This window comes from Fulmarus glacialis, unplaced genomic scaffold (genome assembly GCF_000690835.1).
Source record: "Fulmarus glacialis isolate BGI_N327 unplaced genomic scaffold, ASM69083v1 scaffold31077, whole genome shotgun sequence".
In the NCBI taxonomy this organism is placed as follows: domain Eukaryota; kingdom Metazoa; phylum Chordata; class Aves; order Procellariiformes; family Procellariidae; genus Fulmarus; species Fulmarus glacialis.
In genome coordinates this window covers 1-25,845 of record NW_009225745.1, presented here as the reverse complement: position 1 = coordinate 25,845, position 25,845 = coordinate 1, and the positions used below count along the sequence as shown (strand labels likewise).

The window sequence follows — 25,845 nt, the reverse complement described above, 5'->3', positions numbered from 1 at the left end:
TGGCTAAAAGCCTGCTGATAAGTTCCTAATGATTTATCTGCTCTGGTTACAAGTTCTGAGTGTCCGGGCATCTTTTACTACCTTTCAGCTTTGTGGTCTGGGGCTAGTGGGTAGTGACTATCCCACCTGGCTTCTGAGAATCCCATCAGTCCGGTGCTGTCCTGTCATTGTCGCTCCCTTTTGAAGACTTTTAGAGGATGGGTGCTTGGGTTGCTCTGTTTAAGTGTGGCTCTGAACTTGAACTGGATTGCCCACTCTGAGCCTTTTTTCCCTCGGGGCACGTATTTGGGCTGGTTTAACTCAGGTGAGGTCTTGAAAGAAAAGCCTAAATCAGGCCTTGCACAGGATGAGCTGTCGTCCAGAGATGATCTTTCACCAGCATAACTCGTTTTCCGGATGTGATCTTACCGACTAAACAGAGTAGCCCTTTGTCTCTCAGCGCTCTTCCATTACTAATTGTCTTTATTTTGGGAGCAGCAAGGCCAATGTAATTCCAGACTGTGTGGGTAGTTTTTTTTATGGTTTTGCTGGGCTTTGTTTTTTTCATATTTTTGATAGTACTCAAGTATTCTAGTCTGAACACATTTTCATATGGTTCAACCAGTTATTAACTGTAATGGAACGTTTCTCTATAAGGGCCTGTTGTACCCTTGAATTAAAATCCCCTGTCTTTCCCTGGGAGCTGCAGGGTAGCAAGTAGCTATAGAATATCATCAGCTGAAAATCTGCAAGCATGAATTGCCTTCCACTGTGGAGGAAGAGCGCTTTCTCTCTTACTACTGGCCAAATTGTTCCTCCCAAATAAACACTCGGAAGCAAGGTTTGCTCAGCATTCAGCTTCATGTTTTAGTTGAGAGAGAGAGATTTAGTCAGAGCAAATGCAGACAGACAGTGCCTTTCATTTCTTTCTGCATCAGAAGAGGCAGAGAGAAGGGAAACAATGCATCTCGAAATGCCCCTCTGTTGGTCGGACAGACCACCAGAGCGGTCACTTGTGAGGACATTTATAGTCTTTGCAACTTGAGGGTCCTGCTCTTCCCTGAGATCCTGAATATTCCAAGGGCAATTCTGCCTGCTTTGGCTGGGGGAGGAGAGTTGGGTTCCTTCATCCATGTTGTCAATCAGTCCTTAAAGTTGTTCCCCGTATACTTACCAAAGCTGTATTCATTTCTTCATGGGTCAAGAATCTCTTCCCTGTCTGTCCTTTCCTCTGGAGAGGAGGAAAGTTGCACACGTTTGATGGAGAGAGTGCTCTGTGTGTTCACATTTTGCTTTTATTTTAAGATAGAATTATATTGCTTATTCTGATTTGATTTTTCTGTGGCCTCAGGAAAATTTCAACTGATATTAATTTTTAATGTCTTGTTGAATTGAGGCCTATATTAAGACAGCTTGGGCTGCTTGAAGTTACATGTTCCACCATGTAGTAAAGCAGTACTTGTGGGAGCTCTCTGACTTTGATGGGAACCCTTTGTCTTTTGTGGAACATGCTACCATTCTTCCATACCATTTTGTAACTTCAGTGCCTTTATGTTGCAGACAGACCTTCCTTTCTCATTTTGCTTTTTTCTTTAGTTACTGCATGCTGCCTTATTTTCTGGCATTGACTATTACTGTTGGCTTTCCCTTGAAGTGGGCTGGCATGGAGAGAGATTAGAGAAAGAAATTATTGTTCATTATTTCTTCTCTAAATCCCTACAGTTCAGATCAGAAACCTCATTTTGTTGTGTAGCAGGAACAAGTGCTTCTTCCTGACAGATTTTAGATCATCTGAGCAGCACTGATTCTCTGTCAAGGTCAGTCAGTCTGTTTAAAAAGAAATGATATCACGAGGGTTTTTCTCTCCTAACTCTTGAGCAGTAGAAAAACCTGAATCCCTCTGACCTGATAAGAGGTTACATCTCGTAAGATTTCTTTTCATCATATGCTAATTTAGTTTTCAGATCCATAATTTAATTTCTTTTGCTGTCCTGTCAGAAAATAAGCAAAGGGTAGTACTGATAGCATAGGAACAAATATGTATTTGCCTTTCATTTCTACAATATTTCACAGAAAGTGAGGTGTCATGGTGTTATTTTCCCTTACCACTTCCATACAAATGCTTTATCAGTGTTATATTTAAAATATTGTGTAATAGTGGAGGGCCAAAGCCTGAAGAAAAGTACAGGTTTGAGCAGAAACTTCTTAGACAGTTTTTATGTTGGTGAAGTGAGCTTGGTTTGAGGGCGTAATCCGAGGAAAAGATGCTCTCAGTGATTAGTGGGAAGGAATGCAACCTAAATAACTCAGAAGATTTTTTTAGTTAGGTTGATTTTATGTTTTGTGATCTGTGATGTTTTTCATTCAGTTTTACATTACAGTTATAAGGTGTGCACCCTTTAATTTTCCAGTGTCTTTTCAGTGTCTGTGAAATCTCAAAATGAACAATTTTTATCTTCTTAACAGGACATGGAGCAGATGTGAAATGTGTTGACTGGCATCCAACAAAGGGATTAGTTGTATCGGGAAGTAAAGATAGCCAACAGCCCATCAAGTTCTGGGATCCAAAGACTGGACAGAGCCTTGCCACACTGTAAGTTCTTGCCCACAGACTTGATTTGTTCAAATATAAGCTAACTTTATAAAATATTTTGGTTTTAATTCCCTTCTTAGCTTTTCGCCTCACATCTTTTCAGCCATACACAATTGCTTCAAATATAAAGCTAGTTGCTTTAGCTGTGCCAGAAAATCTAGAGGTTAGATGAAGTCAAGTCTATCCTGGGAAAATTGTGACTTTAATATTCCTTATTTAAATTTACTTTGTCCTTCTCCATAGACCTCCTAGTCACACAGTTCTCGTTTGGAAAACAGAACTGAGATACAGAAACACAAATGAGATGTTTCATCTGGCTGATGAAAAATTTCTTATGCTGCAGTAGAAACGTGCAGAGTAACTGAGTACTGTCTCAATGAGTACTACCAGTTGCTCTGAAATATGAAAGAACTGTATTAAGGCATAGGGCCTTTGCACAGAAAGCCACAATATTCTGGTTTAGTAGCCTGAACTACTTTTTTATTGACCTGAGTATTTAGGACTGGTAAATTATCACATTTTCATTTGTGCCCAAGAAATCAGTATCTGGACAAACAGTTTGTCTTTCTCTGCTTGCAGACATGCTCATAAAAACACAGTGATGGAGGTGAAACTGAATCTGAATGGCAACTGGCTGCTAACAGCTTCTCGTGACCATCTCTGTAAGCTCTTTGACATTCGTAATCTGAAAGAAGAACTTCAGGTCTTCAGGGGTCATAAGAAGGAGGCCACAGGTCAGAATTTGTTATATTATGTGGATTTTTATTAATAAGCTTGGATTAAAAATGAAAGTTTCTGAGATCCTGATTTCCGTTCATTAGAAATCCTAGCGTTACACTTTCTGATTGTGGCTGGCTTTGTATTTCAGCTGTGGCCTGGCATCCTGTTCATGAAGGGCTGTTCGCCAGTGGAGGATCTGATGGCTCTTTGTTGTTCTGGCACGTTGGGTATGTGGCATTTTCATCAGCACGTTGTAAAGATGTTGGTCAGATGTGCAAGCTATTATACTAAACATAAAATATACTTTTCACCTTTGAATCTGTATTTAACATGCATGTTTATGGTATAGTTTTTTTCTATACCTGAGGAAGTTTGTGAATATGCTTCATTTATGAAGAAGTTTTCCTGTGCAGATGTATTTTAAAGGATACAATTGCTTGCACAGGAAATGATCTTTTGTTGAGGGGGTGATGAATGGTTGAAACTCCTAGTTTCTTAGAGCTTGTTCTGAGATGTTGTAATTAATTTGTTTCTAAATGTACAGTTAAAAATCCCTACGTTACTGAATTCCCTCTTAGGAACAACTAGGAAGGATCAATTCACCCAATAGAAAAATAATAGAGGCTTCAGTTTAGCAAAATATGGGATAGAGGAGGAGGAACAACTGAATAGCAAAAGTTTTGTATTTTATCTGTAGCAGATACTCACCTGTGTGATGACTGATTTTTTTTGATACATCAGGGTTGAGAAAGAGGTTGGTGGAATGGAAATGGCCCATGAGGGAATGATCTGGAGTCTGGCATGGCATCCCCTTGGACACATTCTCTGTTCAGGCTCAAATGATCACACCAGGTATCTTCAAATATCTAAAGAAAAGATCTAAGGGAATGTATGTACACTTAGAAACTAGAAAGGTGCATGGCATCAGTAACAAAGAATAGATTGGGATGATTCTGATACGCAGCCAATGGGCAAAGCAGAGAGACAAACTTACTAAATGGGAATGCACTGACATTTTACATTAAAAGGTAGAGTCTAACCTCTTGTCCTTCAACTAAGGAAGCCTTAAAAAATACTAGGATTTTGGGTTTGTGTGAGCTTTGAAATCTCCTGAAGAAATTTTTTAAAAAGAATTGTTGTGGTTTCTTGCTGAAGAAATATTCTTACCTCCACAGCATTTTTCCCGCAGATCATCTGCTGGTCATGTCTGTCTTTTCACATTGCAAACATGTTTGGAGGCATATAGTTTGTGCTTTTAGGTTGAACATGCTGTAAACATGCAGCATTCTATAAATTGAGTAAATTTTTGTGTGTGGATGTGTGTGTTGACAAGTTCAGTTGTATACGAAGAATATATTTGAATTGGGTGAGAAGTTTTTGGAATGGACTAGAAATATATCTGTCTGTTCAGGATCTGATGTTCATGTCTTGTATTATACCCCTTACACTTTGAAGCATCTTCTGAATTATAACTATATAATTCAATATGATAATTGTTGGGGTTTTATTTTTGGTTTGAACCTCACACCTAATGTTCAGATCTAGCGCTGGACTTGATTTAATAAGAGTTGAATCCTTATATAATGAAGATAGCACGCTAAAAATTAAAGACCTAATTAGATTAAAAGTAGTTAATACTCTTGACCCTTTATTGAGATCATATAACTTCCTTTTGACAGCAAGTTTTGGACTAGAAATCGGCCTGGAGATAAAATGCGAGATCGTTACAACTTGAATCTGCTGCCTGGCATGTCAGAGGATGGTGTGGAATATGGTAAGGCTATTTCCCTCAATATGGAAGAAAGAGGGCTGGGGTCAGGAACAAGCCTAGGGCGTTAGCTTCTGGGTAAGATGATGGAACAGTATTATAGCATTGGTGACTACCTAGACAAAGATTTTTTTTTTTTTTTTACGAGGATGATTTTACTCTCCATGTTGTCAGCGATCACCATTCCAACAATGAGTTTTCTTTTGTTTCCGCAGCTCCGGGAGGTAAGACCTGCTCTGTTAATCACAGGAAGGAGGTTTAGCTCTCCCTCTGGCAATATCTCCAGTTTACTTTTCTTCCTGAAAACTTCATGTGACTTCAAGACTTCCCACAGTCCTGAACTACAGCAGGAAAATCTTGAAAATTATTGAACTTGACTAAAATCTTAAAACTTTACCCCACTCTTATGGATTTATCTTGGTAATTTTAGGCTGCTCAGGGTTGCCCAGCTCTATGGCATCCTCAGCAACCTTTTCATCTCTGGGTTGCATCTGTTTCTTCAGATTTTTGATTATTTTTGCTTTTGTGTTTGGGAATGTTAATTAAAATGCAGCACTTTAATCCAATTTAAGTTTTAAAATACATAGATTTGTTATAACAAAAATGGGAATGGGTATGGGTTATTATTTCCTTTTCTGAGCTCCTACCCTAGATGTAAATTTCCTGAAAGGACATAGTTTCTGACCTTTTGGGGTGTATTTATGAATCTGAACTTGCAGTTCTTTTAATATCCTGTAATTCATGTATAGAATTAAAAAGTGACCCACCAGTTGTGAAATATGTAATGATACCAATGGTAAAAGCATGTGAGAATCCAAAGGGATAAAATGATAATGTAAAGAAAAATGTTCCAAGTATAAATATTTATTGTTTTTCTGTAGATGATCTGGAACCCAACAGCCTAGCAGTTATTCCTGGGATGGGAATTCCTGAACAATTGAAAATAGCCATGGAGCAAGAGCAGATGGGTAAGTAGTAGCTATGGGGAAGCATTTTCCTGAGCCATCCAGATACTGTGTGACTTCTCTTTCGTTCCTTTCATACATTTTGGTAGCACAGATGCTTTTTTCTGAAGTTTAGTATTGTGTGTATTTCCCATGTAAAGAAGGAAGAGGAGAAAACCTCTTGGTCTCTTTTGCTAAATAAGCTGTAAAGAGTTTTCTGCATTGCTCTGACTGTTTGTCTTCCTGGTGCTAAAGGGAAAGATGAGTCCAATGATATTGAAATGACAATCCCAGGACTGGATTGGGGAATGGAGGAAGTAATGCAAAAGGACCAAAAGAAGGTGCCACAGAAAAAAGTGCCCTATGCAAAACCAATACCAGCACAGTTTCAGCAGGTAAGTACCTGACAAACAGTGAACAGGAGAACAACTTGTTATTTTCCCAACTTCAAAAGTGTGTGGCTCTTGAAATGTTTTGGATTTCCAGCTCTTTTATATCAACACCCAGTGCAAAATAATTTACCACAGTAGTTAGCTTAATTACTATTTAAGCATAAAATATTTGATTAAATCCCTTGTGTCTTGTATCTGTACCTGGAAAATAGGATGTTATAAGATACGGAAGTTTTATTCAGCATTGGTTTTAGCTTCTGAATATCCATACTACACAACATATCCTTTCCCAGTGCAGCAATATACTGCACACATGTTGTTCCACATCTTGTGTTTACAATTCTTTATAGGCATGGATGCAGAATAAAGTTCCTTTGCCTCCCCCACCTGAGCCATTGAATGATAGAAAGGAAGATATTAAGCTGGAGGAGAAAAAGAAGACACAGGCGGAGATTGAACAGGAAATGGCAGCACTTCAGTACACAAACCCGCAACTCTTGGAGGTATGTATGTAAAGACAGTTATTAGCAAATTTGTTTTAGTGCTCTGTGTGATATATTTGGACCTCAACACTAAAATGTGTAGCTTGCTCTTGCAGTACTGTTTTCACCTTTTTTCAAAAAAACATTTAATTGAACAGGGTATTGGACTTAATGCATGATGCTATGAAACCTTCAGTGAGGCCCCCACATTTCAGTTAACTGATATTGACCTATGGATCTCTTTAGTTGTATTTCTGTTAATTAAGAGAAAAGCACTCAATCTTTTTAAACTCCTGAGAAATGAGATGATTGCCTCTGGTTTTTAGTTGTTACATGCCTCTGGTTTTTAGTTGTTACATGCCTCTGGTTTTTAGTTGTTACATGCCTCTGGTTTTTAGTTGTTACATGCCTCTGGTTTTTAGTTGTTACTTATACTTCCGTGCTTAGTTGATTTTCTGGGTCTCTTTTTTCGGACAGCAATTGAAGATTGAGAGACTTGCACAAAAGCAAGCCGAGCAAGTGCAGCCGCCACCTCCAGGAGGCTCTCTTCACGGACCCCAGCCTTTTCCAGGGCAAGGCCCAATGTCACAGATGCCTCAAGGATTTCAGCAGCCCCTTCCACCTCAGCAGATGCCAATGAATATGCCTCAGATGGGACCTCCTGGTCCACAAGGACAGTTCAGACCTCCGGGACCCCAAGGACAAATGGGACCTCAAGGTCCTCCATTACACCAAGGAGCAGCAGGTCCACAAGGGTTCATGGGACCACAAGGACCTCCAGGCCCCCAAGGGCCTCCACAAGGAATGCCACGGCCTCAGGATTTACATGGACATCAAGGAATGCAGAGACATCCTGGCCCTCATGGGCCAATGGGGCCTCCAGGTCCACAGGGTAATGCTGGTCCACAAGGCCACTTAGGACCACAGGGTCTACCTGGGTCTCAGACTCATTTAGGACCGCAGGGTCCGCCTGGCCCACAAGGTCACTTGGGTCCTCAAGGTCCCCCTGGTGGTCAAGGAATGCAAGGGCCACCTGGTCCCCGAGGAATGCAAGGACCTCTTCCTCATGGCATGCAAGGAGCTCCAGGATCTCAAGGGATGCAGGGCCCTATATCTCAAGGGCCTTTGATGGGACTTAATCCAAGAGGGATGCAGGGTCCACCAGGACCCAGAGATAACCAGGGACCTACTCCACAAGGGATGATGATGGGTCATCCGCAAGAAATGAGAGGTCCTCATATGCAAAGTGGTTTACTAGGACACGGTCCTCAAGAGATGAGGGGCCTCCAGGGACCCCCGCCTCAAGGTACAATGTTAGGACCGCCACAAGAATTGCGTGGGCCACCAGGTCCACAAGGCCAGCAGGGACCTCCACAAGGCTCTTTAGTAGGGCCTCAAGGAAACATGCAAGGACCTCAGGGACAACCGAACCCTTCAAGGGGGCCGCACCCTTCCCAGGGCCCTCTGCCTTTCCAGCAGCAGAAAACGCCTTTGTTGGGTGATGGGCCTCGTCCCCCATTTAATCAGGTATGTGTCGGTCTGTATAACGAGAAGAGTGTTAAGAATGTAGGAATGATAACATCACGCGGTAGAAATGCAAAGCAAGAGCTGAGAGGCTGAAGGTTTGGTATACTTGCAAGACTGAGGTCTCAGGAAAACTTAAATGATGATGAAATGAGTTACGTAGTTTGGAAACAGCAGAGGTAACTGTAGAAAAGGGATTATTGGAAATACTGGTCCAGAAATCAGTCTGCTATGAAAATATGTAACTTTAAGAGAAACTCCAGGTTTTTTAATTTTAATTAAAGACACTGAACTATCTTAAGTGGGGAATTTCCTGGGGAGTAGGTAAGTACTAATAAAAGTTGAATTTAAGCAAACTGAACATAAAAAACCTCATATGTATTAATTAAAGCAAGTTACTGCCAACTCTCAGTTGTCCCAGTGTAGTTAATCTGAACTATGGGATGAATTTACCATAGATGCTGGCACACCTGGAATCAGCTTAGGTCTGGTTGAACTTACCAGTTCAAACCAAGCGCACAGGAACACAGCTATCCTGCTTAGTATAGAAATCGTTTAGCCACCTTTGTACCTTCTGGAGCACAAGTTCAGAGACCGGCATTGTACACCATTAACTGGTTACTGCACCTTTTGCCGAGAAGCAGGAGAGGGAGCACAGGTACCAGACAGGTTTGTGTAGGACTAGCCCAGGTCTGGTAGGGCGAGCACTGAGCTGGAACTGCTGGATGTGTGCTGACCGCTGCGCTGCCCATTAGATGTCCCTGTGCCGTGCTGCCTTGGCACTCAGCTCCAGGAGGGATCACCAGCTCAGCAATAGACTTGCGCTCAGCTGACCTGGAATACCGGAGAGTGTCGCTTATAGACGCACCAATTAATTCTGCAGGAATCAAGTCAGGTTTTGATTCAGTCTGGTTCAGTACCAGGTGCAACCTGCTCTGCCCTCTTCAGCATCTTTTGTAACGGGCTTATTCCGTCTTTTGATCTACCACAGATAATGCAGAGCTTTCTGTATTAGCTCTTACAGGTTCCTATTTGTATGGCACTGATTCTGTACTTAAAATTTCTCTTGATTGTTTTCAGCTTTAAGGTGAATTTCGAAGGGGATGTTTGGAAAAAAATTCTACTTACTCAATTTTAAAAAATGTGTGGGCCTTTTTAAACAGAATTAACTCTTTTAGACTTGCACCCAATGGTTTCTAGTTAAAGCTTTAGACAGGTACACATATAGTCCTTAGTGTGTAGTCCAGTACCAATCACAATGAGTGATGACATTGAAATGAGCTTTAGCTCAGTGATCCCATTTCAGATTCAGACAGAGTAGCCTACAAATCGTGGGTTTAGTTGAATATTTTTTCCTTACAAATCAGCAATAATTCCCTCCAGAAGTCTGCTAATGTGACACTATTGCTGAGATTTCAAAAGCATCAAAGTTAAGCGAACGAGAGTTGGTTCCACAATTGTCTAACTTAAACTAGCATAGTGTTTTTCATTGCTATCCCAGGGAGACTGACTTTTCTGCTTTGAGAATAATTACCAAGCTTGTGTGTGTATAAAAGTTTCTGTATGTTTACATATATGTGTAGGGCTGTCCTTGTCTGACCCCGCTGCTAACACTCTGGTCAGAATTCAGTAAGTTGCTTTTGACAGGTGGCTGGTTATTTGCAATGAATACTGCTATCTTGAAGTCTTTTACAGATATTAAAAAAAGACAAAGCAAGGTATTTTTGACCATTTTTTCTTCTTTGTGCAGCTTTAGTATGATAATGTCTTTTAAAAATGCACAGATTACAGATTTTAAAATTCGTAATGTCAGTTTTTGCTCCTTTGTAATATGAATATAATAGCAGTTCCTATTTAAAAAGGCCCCATCTGTCATTTTTTAAACAATAGGCTTTAGCTTGTTTTTTGTTCTGAATTTGACATTTATCTTCTGTAAACTTGTACAAATCACTTGCCTTCCTTTTCAATAGCAGGAGTGTATGAATATATATCTGCTTTATCAGGGGCTAGTGACATTAATACTGAACATTTATACATATTTGTAAAGGTTAATCTCCATATAAGATACCACTATTACCTGCATCTGCTGTACATTGGAAAGCAGAGGTTTACTGCAGAGTGTGTGGGCGAGACGTACATCTCTTCCTGAACGTGAGATCTGCTACTTTCTGCAAACGTGAAACGAGTAGAGAACTGTTTATGAGAAGGAAATTGCCTGAGATACGATTGTCAAAGTCTTATTCTGGAGATAGGCATGTTGATATTAAAATGCAGATGGATATATAGAATATTCCCAAGTTAGCAGTAGTACTTTGGAGCTCTTATGCTATTGCTAATTTAGATTCGATCCTCTCACATTCCGTTTAGACAGATGTGCTGAATGTCATCTCACTCACTGGTTGAGTGAGGTACGAATACGTCAGGCCAAGTCTCTTGTCCACATAGAGACAGACTTTAGGAGCTTGTGCAGTATTTTAGAAGAAATGCAAATTTTTCTTATGGGTAAATACAAAGAATTCTTTCTCCCTTCAGTGCGTAGTTTTAATTAATACAGATGGCTGTCACTTTTATATATGCATTTTATATACGCAAAATCTGCCCATTTGCATATATAGGGCAGATACGCGGGTAACGTGGAGCAGTTGCGTATTGCTGCACCAGCTTACCTGACTTGTGCGGAACCTCAGCCCGCGTTGGGGAATCCTTGAGCCGACGGCGGCGTGAGGTGCTCCACACGTACCCGCCTCGAGGTGCAGGGTACACAGGGCCTTTTGCAGCTTTTAGTACGGTATCTCCTTCTGAGCTGTACGTGTTTGTTTTTCAGTTACGAGCCCAGTTTGGGGCGCAGAATGTATTTTGAAATGAAAGGCATGTGAAAATGCAGTGTTACGGCTCTGTCTTCCTACCTTGTCAAAGCATGGTTTGTTTGGAATGGAAGCTTTTGCCAAATGCTAAGGAAACTCATTTAGTGAGCGCTAAAAACTGCTGCTTTGGTTAAACACTAGTGGCATAAATTTAAGAAGTTCAATAAATTTTACTGTAAATAACTATATGCTAAATATATGAGAAATCATGGAACTCCAGCAAGGTTTTGGTCAAGAATGGCAGGAGCACTGCGACAGCTGGATCTTACCTAGCCAGGGAATTTATTTGTTCTGGACTCAAGTCAACATTCAGTCAATACAGGAAAGTATTTTTGGGGTTTTTTTAATAGGCATTGGACTAGGCCTTTTATTTTGCTTTTTTTTTAAAGTCCTTACAAAATTACTGGGTGCAAACGTGATGTTTGTAGTATATATTTGTGTGCTTTTTTGTGTTTATCACCTATATTGCAGTTGAATATACATGTTTAATTTAAAACCAGTATTTCAAGACATGATGGGAAAAATACACAAATTAACTTATTGCTTCTCTGCAACCAGAAAAAAAAAAGGTAGAAGCATGAACGTAGAGCATGAAAATTATTTAGCTTTGATTCATGGAGAGATTAAGCAGTGTCATTATGAGTATGATGACAGTGACGGAGTGTAAGGTTTTAAGTATTTACAAACTACCTGCAGTCTGGAGAGTTTTTTACAAGCCAATATGAAGGCCAAGCCTAAATCTTACATATTAGACATGTCTAGGAAGAAAATATTACGTGTCTAGGGTTTTCTGGTATGGGTTTTGGGGGTATTTTTTTTTTTTTGGTGATGTGAACATAAAAAGGTTTTGTATAGCAATCTTGCAAGTTTCCACTCTGTCTTGTTCACAGTGATACATTTTTACTGTTGGATCTCACAGTGTAAATTATGTACGTGCCCCCTTTTAGTTCTAGTCAAGTATAAACCCCAAATGATGACTTTTTGTCTGGCCTTTGCTGTTTAAAGGCAGAATCGGACAGTTCAACCACATTGTTTCCCAACCAATGTTATCATAGTGGGTCCAGTGTAAACATGGTACGTGTAGAAATCTTTCATGGGTCTGTGACAGTAGCTGAACATTTAAAGAACATTATTTTATACTTTAAAATTCACAAAAAATAAAATAACAAAAGACATATCTAATTTATTTTTATTATGGGATCATATAACTTACACAAAACTCCTGCTCTACTGTTTCTGCTTGAGAAAAGCAGGTGACTGCAGCTTCTGCCTTTAGCCCTGTCGTTGCTTAATAACCCATTAACAACTCGGCTGTTGGTGCTTAGCCAAGTATTAGTACTTTCTTTTGACCCTAGAATTAGAATTAAGAAAACCAAACTTTGCCAGCATGTTAAAAATGAAACTCATCTATTTCCATGTTAACAGTTTACAAAGGTTTATAGGAGAGGTTCTCTTATGGCCCTGTTGTTGTCCCTCCTGTCCCGACATTCTTGATATTTTGTTTTTTCATTGTTTCTTTTTTTTTTTTCATTTTCAAAGTAGTCCTTGGTCTATGCAGCTCTTTAACTGCATATAAATCAATACCTGATATTTTTCAAACAAATATACACAGTTTCCTCATCTTCTCTAACTGGCAGCTAGAATATGAGCTTTATCATCTTTGGTTGTTATGGGTAAAATATCAGTCCTTGGAATGCTAGGTTTCCTATAAAATTATATGTTTCTCAGACATGACTGAAAAGCATTACTGATGTGAATGTCTAAAAAATTAGGCTGAAACCACTGGAAAATCAGCTGTTTCTATTGTAAGACCTGTGAAGATGCAGTCTTTACATAAAGAAAATTGTTTTGCCCCCTTACAAAATGCTTAAAAGCAAAAATACTCCTGCATGGCAATTCAATGGCTTTTCTTATTATATGCTCATAGGACGGACAGAACCCAGGTCCTCCACCACTGATACCAGGACTGGGACAGCAGGGAGGACAAGGTCGTCTTGGCCCTCACAACCAAGGACCTGGTCTTAATAAAGGTAATTAAATACATTGTCTGTTCTTCTGTGAGCAATTCTCCTGAAAGAGGCTGTTCCAGTGCAGTGCCTCTAGACAGAAAAGGCTTCAGCAGAGCACAGGGCCTTGGCTGAGAGGAAAGCTTCCGTAGACTTGGGCTGGAATATAGAGGAAAAGTTTTCCCCAAAAGATTATTTAATGTGAAATGTATAGTGTATGCTTTGTAGAACTGTACGAACTAGAGCATCCTAGAGCGTTTTAGAAAACGTTACAGAAATCTGCTATGATTTTTTCCCTCAAGGTGACTCCCGTGGTCCACCAAACCATCACATGGGCCCTCTCTCAGATAGAAGGCACGACCAGAACAGTGGTGGTCCTGATCATGGGCCTGAGAGAGGGTTGTTTCGAGGTGGCCAGGAGTGGGGTGATGGTAGAGACAGCAGGGGCATGCCAGATAGACGAGGACCTCACCCAGATTTCCATGATGACTTTGATCGACCAGATGACTTCCGTGACGACTTCCATCCAGATAAGAGATTTGGCCATCGATTACGGGAATTTGAGGGGAGAGGAGGCCCACCATTGCAAGATGAAAAATGGAGACGAGGTGGACCTGGGCCTCCCTTTCCTCCTGATCACAGGGAATTTGAAGGAGGGGGTTCAAACCGTGGGCCTCCTGGTGCTTGGGAAGGACGGAGACCTTCAGATGATAGATATCCACGGGATCCTGAGGATGCACGGTTCCGAGGAAGAAGAGATGAGAGGTAAGAATAAATCTACTCATCTTTTTTGGGTTAAAGGGTAAATGGATGGAACTCTTTCTTCCTGGTTTCCTTTTCATTAAGGAGTCTATCTGTTTCAGATTTATAAACTGGAAACCAATAAGGAAATGAAAACTCTAATATACCTGAGTATAGAGTCCATAAAAATCATTCAGTAATAGAAGAAAACTTGAAAAATGGTCATTGTACACAGCAGCTTCCGTGTCTTTAAACAGTAAGTAAAGAGAAGGGAGGAAATTTGTAGAGAAGATCCAGTGACACAGGATGAAGATTTGAGACCGTTTTGATGAAAATTGAGAGGAAACTTGAAGGTTAAAGTGACAAACTTTTGAACACTAGAAGTGGATTTTGAGACTTTGTCTCCAGTCACAAACTACAGCATGACTGTAGAATGAGATGTAATATACTTGTAAGGAGCAGGAACAGTGATCCTACTATCAAATATAAGGGGCAGAGCTACAGCATCTGTTGGACTGTTGAGACTATTTTCTCATGTTTTTGCTTGTAGAGATTTTATTTCTCTTTCTGACTGATTTCTTAATGCCAAGTGAAGAACTCAAAAATAATCTAATTTACAGCAATGTCCATGTCATTGCTCACAATTTCCAAATAAATCACAGAGAGATGAATTTGCTTCTAGTTACCAATGTAAATATGGAGGAATTATGCTAAGTCAGCAAGATTAACTGTCATCGAAATTGCTCCAGATTATGCTAGTTTGAGTTAAATTTGGCCTCCAAGGTCTAAGCCTCTCACTGACCACCAACTCTGTATGTATAAGAACATGTACTTGTACAAATATATTGTGGCCTCCACATAATGTGAATTTTGTGTGTTTTAGTTGCCTTTTTAATCATTTTCTTACATTCCTTTTACTTTGCATCTATACAGCTCTTCTTTTAGCTATTTTCTACCTAGCTCTGTAAAGATGTACCTTCCTTTTGTGTGAAGAGTATGAAAAGAAATGAACAGTAACTAAAAGAAGGTAACAATTAAAGCCATTTTAAAAAAGTAAAAATAGAGAGAATTCAAGCTGAATGGTCTGCATTATAGAATTCTAAAAGACACAGCAGACAACACTTTTAGAAGCTCAGTAGAGATTTTCAAATCTTATATTGGAAATGCTTAGAGACTGGAAAATATTTTATGATGATCCTAAGTTTTAAAAAGGTTTCAGGAAGAGAGTCCAAGAACCTTGTGACCTGTAAATCTGACTTTGGAACTGAGAAGAGTCTATTTGTCAGAGTACAAGTGTTTGTACAGAGATTTTGGTTTAAAAGGAATCAGCACAGGGCTATAAAAGGCTTATTGTGCTTGCAAACTTAATGAATTCCTTTGAATGAAGGTGAATTAGGTGCCATTTACTGCAGATGCTGAAGTGAACTTAAGAATCCCAACCACTCATTTAGCTGACTTGGTTTGGAATTTAGATTGTAACTGGTTTGATCAAGCATGAGAGGGAAGTGTGTGTATGTGTGTTTCTCTCTAATTTCCCGTCCTTTTCATCCCTGTCCTGTTCTCACTCTACCTGTGCATATCAACTTGATGCTTCTACCGCAGAGACCTGCCTCTTCCTGCCTGCTAATCTGCACAGTGTGTAGTTCTGTACGTTAAGGTCCTAGGCCTCAAGGAAGAAGATCTGAGAGCAGTCAAACAGGAACTGAGCCCTATGCAAGGCAGGGTTTTACATGTTACCGATGTGAAAAAGGATATACGTAACAATATTAGGAGCTGTGGTTATGTCAGGCATAGGTATGATAGATTTCAAAACTAACCTGTGTCCATAATGTTGCCTGGAAACAAAAGGAAAGGCCCTATTCCTGCTAGCCATAGGACCTTGTGTTGCAAATCTTGGTAATTTACAAGCTAAGCAGAATCACACCATGTCAGTATTAAAATGGGAGGACCTCTAAAGAACATCTAGAGGACTGTGCTGTTTCAAGGCTAAACAATATTGCTATGTGGTTATTTGAACCATTTGTACCTGAAACTGTTCAGTTTGTTTTCCCAAATCATCCAGGTTAATGTAAAATGGTTCATTGTCCATACACAGCACTCCTTCCATCCACTGTTGTACCTATACAGGCACAGCAGCCTCCTCTCTGTATTGTGTTTGTTTTCTGGGAGGTGGAGACAGACCTATTGTTTTTAATTAAAAAAAATGTAAAAGTTTAAAAATATTGTATTGTGTTATGACTACTGTTAAAATATTTAAATTTGTAATTAAAAGGTTAATGTTGTTAAAATTCTAAATAAAAGTATCTAAAGTTTTGCTTGTAATAGGATGCACTGTGTCGTTAATGAGCTGGGGAAGGGGATGTTGCACAAAGCCAACACCATCCAAGTATTACGGTGGTTACGGTTTGGCCAGTGTGGAACTGGGAAGAGAGGGGAGGTGGAGGGTCTCAGTGTGAACGGGCAAAGAGTGCTCCGCACTATCTGTGCTGTCACTGAGGGGTGGGCAGCAATGTGGGGTCACACCGTGAGGACTCCTGAACCAGTGTGCCTGCACCACCTAAACATCTCACCTGTGCTTGCACAGAAACTGGGCTGTAAACTGAGACAATCGTTAACAACCGGTGCTAGTGCGCACTTTTGGAGTTGCAGTAATACACAGAACATGTATGCGCTTTTACAAGCACTCCAAGTGTTTAAACTGGTAATGTAAAAAACAAAACTACTAGTATTCATGTAGCCAACTATAAGCTTACCTGAAATGGCACTGGCAGTTCATTAAGAACCATTCTTCTCTCTGAAGGTCTCTGTTAAAACCCCAGTGTGATACTGGAGGAGCTATACTCATTTAAGATGAGATGCAGAACCCAATCACACCAAATTACTGAAGATGCCATGGTACTTGCTAGAAGGAACTTATCAATTTTAGTGTCATAACTACATCTTGCAGAACAAAATTCTTCATTATTGCAGTTGGATAAACTGCTCTCCAGGTTGTAGAATGCCACTGTGCACTGTGTAGAATGCACTGTTAAGCAATCGTCATTCCTACAGAGCCAAGTGCAGTCTAGGTTCATTTGCTAAAATTGTAAACTTAGAAGAATGGAATGAAAAAGGGAGTGTTCTAGCAAAAGAATCCCAAATCAATAGGAGTAAGATGCTGGAATGTTTTGTTATAGCCATGACTCTCATTGCTGGTATTTTTTCAGTTTGTTTTTATCACTAAAATGAAAGGGAAAAAAGGGAAGGGGAAAGTAAGACCACCACAGTTAAGGGAAATTCACTTATACTTTTCCTTACCTTACCTTAGATATATCATCACTCACTGATTGTTTTTCCCCCTTTTCATCAAATGAACGCAGTATATTTGACAATATTTTTCTTGTATGAAAAACCAACACAATCAACAGAAGGAAATATGAGGAAAAACTATAAAAATGAATAAACAAAGTGCTCAAAGGCAGAAAATGAGCACTTTTCCACCTACAAATCCTATTCCAATAACTGTATGTGCTATAGTATTAAGTAAAACAGTTCAGAAATGAGTTGATTATTAAACTGAAGCTGACTCAAGTTTATCAATCTAAATTCTGCCTAAAAACCACATTTGTACCATGTTCTTTCTTGTAGCTTCAGAAGAGGAGGAGCCTCGAGACATGAGGGCCGGGGACCCAGAGGGAGAGATGGCTTTCCTGGCCCTGAAGATTTTGGGCCAGATGACACTTTTGACTCTCCAGATGAAAACTCAAGAGGAAGGGACCATGGTGTTCGGGGGCGAGGTCGTGGTGCTCTTAGAGGTGAGGGGAACATTCTTCCACACTGAAATGCAAGGATAAGGAAGCAAAGACATTTCTTGAGCAAATTACAGTATTTTCATGAATACAATGTCTCTTCTCACTCCTGTTCCCTGCATCTCTTACTGCTCAGGAGGCCGGAAGGGTTTACTTCCTACTCCAGATGAATTTCCACGCTTTGAAGGAGGGCGGAAACCAGAATCCTGGGATGGAAACAGAGAACCAGGTAAAAAAATGTGGTGAGGTTTGTTCTAGATAATAGACTAGACTTCTACAATATAACCACTTACAAAAAAAAATTTTTAAAAAATCACCTCTTTTTCCCTGTACCTCATATGCTTGTTACCAGTCTTTTACCACAAGAAAAGCAAAATGTAATTCTTTCGACTTCTAAATGTAGAGAAAAATTAACTATGCTGAATTTAACTGGCTCTAAATGCAACTGTCTCACTGAACAAAAAATGGTTGTGGCCTCAAAGTCTTGATTTTAAGTTGAACTTTTGTACAGGCCAGAACTGCCTGTTGTTATCGCCTGTAGATGACTGAAGCGTATCTCGTGGGATTTTTTTGAGATGTATATTGATGCCAATAGTAATCTTTCTCTTGGATGGCATCTTCTCTACTGTTTGCAAAAATAATGTTTTCAGCTGCCATGTCTGACAGATTATCAGTATTTGCATTTGTGTTACTAATGGCAACCCCATATGGGGCAAAACTGAGTTTTAGAATGTCATGGAAAAAATGAGCACAGATGACACATGAATAAATGATGATGTGATTGTCTCAAAGATATATGAAAATATTTTATACTGAAAAGAACACTTTAGATCTGTCACTTCTTTCTTTCCCATTATCTTTGAAACCTTTTTTTACCTTTAGCTTTCTTACAACTTATTAATCTAATGTTTGCTTGTTTGCCTGTTGGGACTGGGGGGGAAGCTTTCTGTTACTTTAACTTAAAATTATGTGCCAAATAGGGTGGAAAGTATGTAAATTTATGTGACTGCCTCCAAAAATGAGGAATAATGATCAAATGAACATTACTTATTATCCTGTTTTTTCTCTTCATGCTCAGGTCCTCGTCCAGATCACCCTCCTCATGATGGGCATTCTCCAGCTAACAGAGAACGTTCTTCTTCGCTCCAGGGCATGGACATGGCCTCATTGCCACCACGTAAACGTCCCTGGCATGATGGACCAGGGACCTCTGACCACAGAGAAATGGATGCTCCAGGTGGACCTCCAGAGGAGAGGGGCAAAGGTAAAAAGCCCCTTGTATTGAAAGCCTTATGTAACACCGGCACATTTTTCAACAGTAGGCTTATCCAGAATTCCGGATCTATTCAGAGGGGATAAAGTTGAACTGGTAGATATTTGATCTTACCAGCTGTGAAGCTGAAGATCAATCTTAGGAACATAAGAACAGGGGGATTTTCTGGGACATCAAGTCCAAATGTTCTCTCCAGCATCATTAATCCTTTTCTTTATTGCCCTGTTCAAAAGCAGTTAGTTTTTGGCTCCCTGTTACTCCAGTTGGAAAACTCTTAAGAGCTTTTTTTCTCTAATTTTCAGAATAGTTATTTGTTAATATTCATGGTTGTGCTAGCGTCCTTTAACTCAAATATCTTTCCTGTCGCAGCCTTCATTCTGTTGGACTTAATGAACCCTGACTTTTTTTAAGTCTTTCCTTATGAGTTCTCTACTTGCAAGAGTGTAAGCGTGGCCATCCATGATCAGACCAGAAGTCCATAAAGCTCAGTACCTTGTCCTCAACAATAGCCAGTAGCAGGTACTGAGGGAAGAGTGTTAAGAACACTGTAAGTCTGTAGTGGTATGTCCCTGAAATGCTCTCTAAACCTACGAAGATCTGTAGTTCAGTGACTTACTGAAATACTACATTTAATGGCTTTTGACAGTTACCTTTTGTGTGCTTCTCTAATTGCTTTAAGAATCATATAAACTTTTGACATCCACAACATCCATGGACAAAGCTCTAAAACTTAACTGCAGTAGACTATACTTTAAAAAAAAAAAAAAAAAGGAAGGAAGGAAAATGTTTCTTCTCTTGTTTTAAGCCTATTGTTCACTAATTTCATTCGGTGATGTCTTGTGTTGTAATTGGAACAATTTGAAAGTTGATCCCTATTACTTCTAAATGCCACCTCTGATTGCATCAAACTCTACCATTTCCAACCTGAACTAGCTCTTCTCCAAGTCAGAGCTCTAATCTGTTTAGTTGTTCTCTCTGGGAAGTTGTTCTGTATCTTTTACTATCCTTATCACTCTGTATATACTATTTTCAGTTTTAATTTATCCTTTTGTAAATTAAACAGGGTAACTAGGAATTGCACACACTATTTAAGATTGGTTTAACCATGGATTTCTACAGTTCACTTGGTTTTGTTCTGTTTTCTCCATTCTTTCCCAATAGCTCCTGATGTCGTATTTCCCTCTTTAACTAGCTACTAAACAGTCACGTGGCACTGTCATGCAACTAGCTACTGTAACAGATAAAATACATTCTTTTGGAGTTAGTAGCTGGTTCAGAGCTTATTACTGTGTATGCCATTTCCACAATCATCCTATTAGCCTTGCACCAGTTCCTAATCCTTTTTCTTCTTAAAAATCTCAGGATTGCTGTTGTCTTTTTTTTAATGTCCTCTTTTTTTTAATGTCCTCATTGACTACCCACTGTTAGGTAGTGCTCAGTGACAGAGATCCTTCTCAGTTGCTTCCGAATACCGAGCTGCCAGCGTATAGTTGAATTTTTTGTGGTTAGACCTCTGCTGCACAGCTTTGTCTTTGATGCCACTGAATTTCATTCCACTTCTCTTATTGTTGTCCTGAAGTTCATTTAGTTTTAACTGTATGCCAGTCCTCCTCTGTGTGGACTGTATTTCCAGTGTTGTATTAACAGCAGGTTTTATCATTCGTTCACAGACGTTTTTAATAAAACTCCGCTGGCAAACTCCCTCTGTATCAATATTTTTCCTTTCAAAACTGTATGTTGTGATTCTCATTTAGCCAGCATCTTACCAAATCTGTAAGGATTCCTTCTCCAGCTTCAATAATAATTGTGATAACTCTATCAGATTGTTTATTGAAGTCAAAACAATTGTTAACTACCACACTTCTTGTGCCTAGACAACTCATTAATGTACCAAAGAAAGTTTAGAACGATGGCAGAAAGCCTGATAAACAAAACATGAACAATACTTTTTCATATATGGGCTGTGTCACCTTCAGTTGTATTGGTAAAGTCACTGGAAGATTAAAACTTCATGAATTATAAACTCTGTGGAAGAATTTGGTCTCTATTTTACACAGAACCAAGCAGAGTCAACAAAATCACTCTTGCTAAAGTGGAGCAAAATTATCCTAATTTAGCTGTAGCACGTGTCCATAAAGCACTGTTACCATTAATTTTTTTCAAAATACTGCTTGTTATTTTGAGCTAATGACTTTGGAGTTTTTTATGTTAATTTATGCATTAGTACTAAAAAGATCTGTGAGAAGCAGAAAATCCTGCTCCTGGCAGTAAGAGCTCTTGTAGTTTATGTCCTGGTTAGTAGTAAAATAGAGCATTTTTCCATTGTTTCTAGCAAAAAATGGAATGAAACAGTAATGTTACTCATTGTCTTCGCCACCAACCTCAACTGATCCATCAGTGTAATGTCTTTGTTTAGGGAAAAAACCAGTATTTTGCAATAAAAATATACAGAGAACCACAGATGGTGTTAACCACAGTTCTGAGGACACCATGTCTATCACTGTTCTAAGTTACTTCATTTAAGTGATTGCTGATGGTATCAGATATAATCTCCTCTAATTCCCAAGGAATTGCTTGATTGCTGTCCATCTTCTGGACTGTAATGGAGACACTAAATCTATGTAAGAAAAATCATATAGAGGGAGGAGGCATAAAATTATAGGTCTCGACTACATATGGTCTGTGAATGATTATACCACAGAACTAGCTAAGTATATGGTATGTCTGAGGAGAGGCATGGCTTAGACTTCAACATCAGTAACTGACTGTGCTTCATTTTTAGGACGAGGAAATTCAGGACCTTCACAGAGAGCGCCAAAATCTGGGAGGTCTAGTTCTTTAGATGGAGACCATCATGACGGATTCCACAGGGATGAAGCTTTTGGTGGAGGCCCTGCAGGAGGCAATAACCCTTCTCGAGGAGGAAGGAGTGGAAGTAATTGGGGAAGAGGAAATAACATGAACTCTGGTCAATCAAGAAGAGGAGCATCCAGGGGTGGTGGAAGAGGCCGATAGAAGAGGCTTTGACTGGGTCACACCCAGTCCTTGCTGGACAATATTTAAATAAACTGCTACTCTGGACTCATAAAGTAACCCTCCAACACCACAAACCTGGATTCTTAACTGGGATAACTGAATGTGCATTAGTTCCTAACAAGGCTCTTTTCCTAGATCCATCAACTGCTACTAGCTGCAGTATTGTAGCTAGCTTTCTGTTTTGACCTCTCCACCCCTGTTTTCCTTACCTTCTTTTACCTACTTTGTTTTGTGAAGAGCTGGAATTTTTTTTAAGTGTTGTGAGACATGGAACACCTCCACAGATTTCAGTTCACCTCCAGACAGAAACTTGTTTCTATATGTACAGTTTGTCAGAAGAGTTACGTTGTTTTTGTATGAATACAGAATGTAATTTGCGCAAAAATTAACAAAAAATCAACACAGTGTGTGATTCTTTACTCACCTATTACTATAAAGAGGGTTGTCTTTAGGCAAACTTGTATATCAGATGGAGCAACAGAACTACCTCCTGAAATCTCAACAGTTTAAAATACCAATAGCTGATTCCTAGTTTTTTGGTTTGTCATGTATAGAGAACTTTCATTTTCACCTTTTGCCACAGCTGTCTACAGATTACAAGTGGTGCTGACGTTAAAATTCCAAAACACGGGAAATCACCGCTGCTTGCTAGTCTACCATCCTGAAAGAGAAAAACGTGGAACACCATTTAGAAAAAGTTGTCATAGACATAGTGTGAGTTATAACCTGGACTGCTAGCAAAATAGACATCATGACAAATATTGGCATTCTATGCTTCACCTGGGCAAGTCAGATATTTTTGTTCAAAAAAGCATCTGTTTATAGAAATTGAGGAAGAAAAAAATTTAGCAGCTTGATTAATATGGATGCACATGTTTTACAATGGCTTTAGGATGCATTGCTTAAAGATACGAGTGTTCAGCAGAGTCTGGTGCGTTCAAATGCTGACGTGCAAACCTCCATAGTTGATCACTTTCACCTTAACATTTTTTAAGTATCTTTTTCTTTAGGATATTGTTTCCTAGTTTTACTAGGGGAGGGAAATGAGGAGGAGGGGTTATTCCCATTTCCCACATTTCATAATAAAGCTGCTTACCAACCATGAGTTTCTGTTTTCCCCATAAATCATTCATATTAATCATCTCCAGTCACCAGGTTATCAAACGGCTCCTTTAATACTTAAAGCCTCAATGAAAATTCTATCACGTAAGTACATATTCTAAAGCCAGCTCTCAGGAAGGTCCTATGTTAAAAGTATAGGATATAACGTATAATAAAAAATATCACTACCAGGCTTCCCTCCCCCTGCCTTGAATTTCATGTTATAATATTCAGGATAATATGGCAACGTAATTCTATAGCTGACAAGGCTACTGCAACAACATAGCGATACATGGCAGCTATTTTATCTGACTTCTCCTACAGTTAAATTTACTAAGGACTGGCTTAAGTCCCGATGACCTATCTTATTTAAAAAATGAGATCAAAGCATAGATTCTTAACTGCTGTTCTCTTGGTTCAGTCAGTCACAAGTAGGGTTTTTTTCCCTTAGTTTTTAATTCATAGTGTATAAAATGGTATTTGAAAGTTATAGTAATTAACTCTGATCATTAGCCTATAAAATCCTTGTCAAGGGGCTCCAGAGAGACAGAATGGTCTTAAAGGAATTAACCAGGAAACAGCTAGCTGAGATGTACCTGATATGACACAGTATCTCCTTTGGGGGGAGAGGAGGGGGGAAGTGCTTTTTACCTCTATCTGAAGAAGGCCTTTGGTTACTTTTGTATGTCCGGGAGTTAGGATCTATCCTGAAGTTTTAGTGATAAATACCAATGAGTTAATCATTAGCAAAGGGGAAAGCTTGCCCCCTCTTTTTTTTTTTTCCCAAAAACCTTTTATATATTTTTAAGGGGCTGAAAGTTACTTTTGTGTAACAGTTAGAATATGTGATTTAGAGGATGAGCTTTAGTCCTTAATTAAACCACAGTCCTCTACCAAAACAAGTTCGAGTGCACCTAATACTAGGAAACCCAGCTTTCTCTATCTAGACAAAAGGGAGTATGCTTGTTTTTCCTCTCATGGTTGGTTAACTCCTTAAACCACTGTGGTACTTGGTGTTAAGTAATATTCTTCATCAAGGGGCAGCTTTTTTAATTAAGTTAGTTTTGAAATATTCCACGACCATGGAATATGCACAAAAAGTCATAAGAAAATTGGATAATTAGCTAGGTTTTGTATAAAATCTTAGAAGGTGACAGCATAGCAGGAGAGACAGAAGCAGCTTCCCAGTCCGTGATACCATGACCCACTATTGCTGGAAAATGGATTAAATTACTTAATGGGATTATACTTCTGTACTTTTCAGGTTAAATTCTTTTACCAGTGCTGCATGTAGAATCCTTATGCTCTACCTGCTAGTTTACAGCTCCACCTTGTCTAAGATTTGTTTGATTTGATACTGCTGTTAGGAATAAAATTAATTTTATATACTATAGCTTAGAAGTTGTAAAAATGAGAGAACTAATTTAATGCTATTCAGAGAGCTCTGATCTTTTTAAGGGAAAAAAGCGACCACTAATGGATGTCTATACTGACATTTGGTACACAAATAGTTTTATTAAAGCAATCTATGTACATTTAAGTACCCCCATTTAACAATTTCAGTTTAATTCGGAGCAAGTATTAGGTGAATACGCTAAACCCTAAGTAGTGATAGCAGATAAATATTGCAGTGTTTGGCGTTATTTTGTATATGAGGCACGTATACTCAGTGAGATACTCACTTAGGCTCTGAGCAGGCTAGGTCTGGTAGTCCTGTGTATCTGCAGTAGTGCAGCATACAGCCCAGACTGAAGTACCAAGCTCTCAGCAGGGACTGTCAGCCTGAATTCAGCACCTTCCTAAGGCTGCTTAGTTTCTGGATTGAAACAGAGCTGTGCTAGCTGAAACAGGCTCTAATTACTAGCAAACCTATTTTTGAAGGTCATGCTGTGACAAGTAAGCAATTCCTGCCCAAGTTGAAAGAGTGAAAAATATATATATAAAAAATAAAGTTCTAGGAGCTGAAGCTACCCTTTTAGAGCCCCAGTATTTGCCACCTTACAGCAACTGTAAGGCAGCAATACCTGCAAAGACCAAGGCTCTTAACTAAGATTAGCACCTTTCATCCTATCATCATCAGGCAAGAAGACTACCCTTACAATTATGGGTAGTCTTTGTAACCCACAGACCCAGGAAAGTTTGTTTCACTTAATGGATGGTATTTTAAAGATGATTTTTAGAAAGAAATGCAGTTCAGTGGCACATAGTATTCATATTCAGCACTGGTCTGAGGTGGCTGATGACTGCACTATACAGTGACTAAAGTGTTCAGTGTAGGGGTCAGCACAAAAATGAGTTAATAGCAGCTAACTATTTTTGAGCATCCACCCCCACACTTTATCAGATTTCGCGGAATTGTCTCCATGTTTCAACACCCGTCGGCCCTGCGCACCTCAGCTGTAAGATACTTGCTTCTCAAGTAACGGGCAAGTCAATGACATTTCATCGGCTCCGTAATCTCACTCACGTTTTGAAGTAGGCTGCAGCAGCCACATGGTCCTATACTGGAGGTAGGAAAGTGGGATGCTGCCAGCTCCCACCCAGAGCCGGAGAGACTCCAGGCCATGGCTATCGAGCTGACTTTGCAACAAGGCAAACCAACCCCGTGCCCAGGTACGGCTCGGCAGGCCAGCA

At 39.5% G+C, this 25,845-nt stretch overlaps 1 protein-coding gene across 3 annotated transcripts in view; it reads left to right on the top strand.

The window, feature by feature from the left end:
• WDR33 (WD repeat domain 33) overlaps nucleotides 1-22,504 on the top strand; it is a 53,759-nt gene extending 31,255 nt beyond the window's left edge. Inside the window, exons 7-22 of one of the 3 annotated variants that reach the window (XM_009582583.1) lie at nucleotides 2,446-2,572; nucleotides 3,152-3,306; nucleotides 3,441-3,519; nucleotides 4,034-4,144; nucleotides 4,972-5,066; nucleotides 5,276-5,284; nucleotides 5,942-6,028; nucleotides 6,260-6,399; nucleotides 6,747-6,899; nucleotides 7,356-8,405; nucleotides 13,194-13,296; nucleotides 13,776-14,037; nucleotides 17,641-17,807; nucleotides 17,938-18,030; nucleotides 18,880-19,065; nucleotides 21,857-22,504. In XM_009582583.1, coding sequence (XP_009580878.1) covers nucleotides 2,446-2,572; nucleotides 3,152-3,306; nucleotides 3,441-3,519; nucleotides 4,034-4,144; nucleotides 4,972-5,066; nucleotides 5,276-5,284; nucleotides 5,942-6,028; nucleotides 6,260-6,399; nucleotides 6,747-6,899; nucleotides 7,356-8,405; nucleotides 13,194-13,296; nucleotides 13,776-14,037; nucleotides 17,641-17,807; nucleotides 17,938-18,030; nucleotides 18,880-19,065; nucleotides 21,857-22,089 — 3,050 coding nt within the window. In that variant the 3' untranslated portion in view covers nucleotides 22,090-22,504. Of the gene's footprint in view, nucleotides 1-2,445; nucleotides 2,573-3,151; nucleotides 3,307-3,440; nucleotides 3,520-4,033; nucleotides 4,145-4,971; nucleotides 5,067-5,275; nucleotides 5,285-5,941; nucleotides 6,029-6,259; nucleotides 6,400-6,746; nucleotides 6,900-7,355; nucleotides 8,406-13,193; nucleotides 13,297-13,574; nucleotides 14,038-17,640; nucleotides 17,808-17,937; nucleotides 18,031-18,879; nucleotides 19,066-21,856 lie in introns of all 3 variants that reach the window. The other 2 variants (XM_009582580.1, XM_009582581.1) reach the window with 2 other exon arrangements.
• The last annotated feature ends 3,341 nt before the right edge of the window (nucleotides 22,505-25,845 follow it).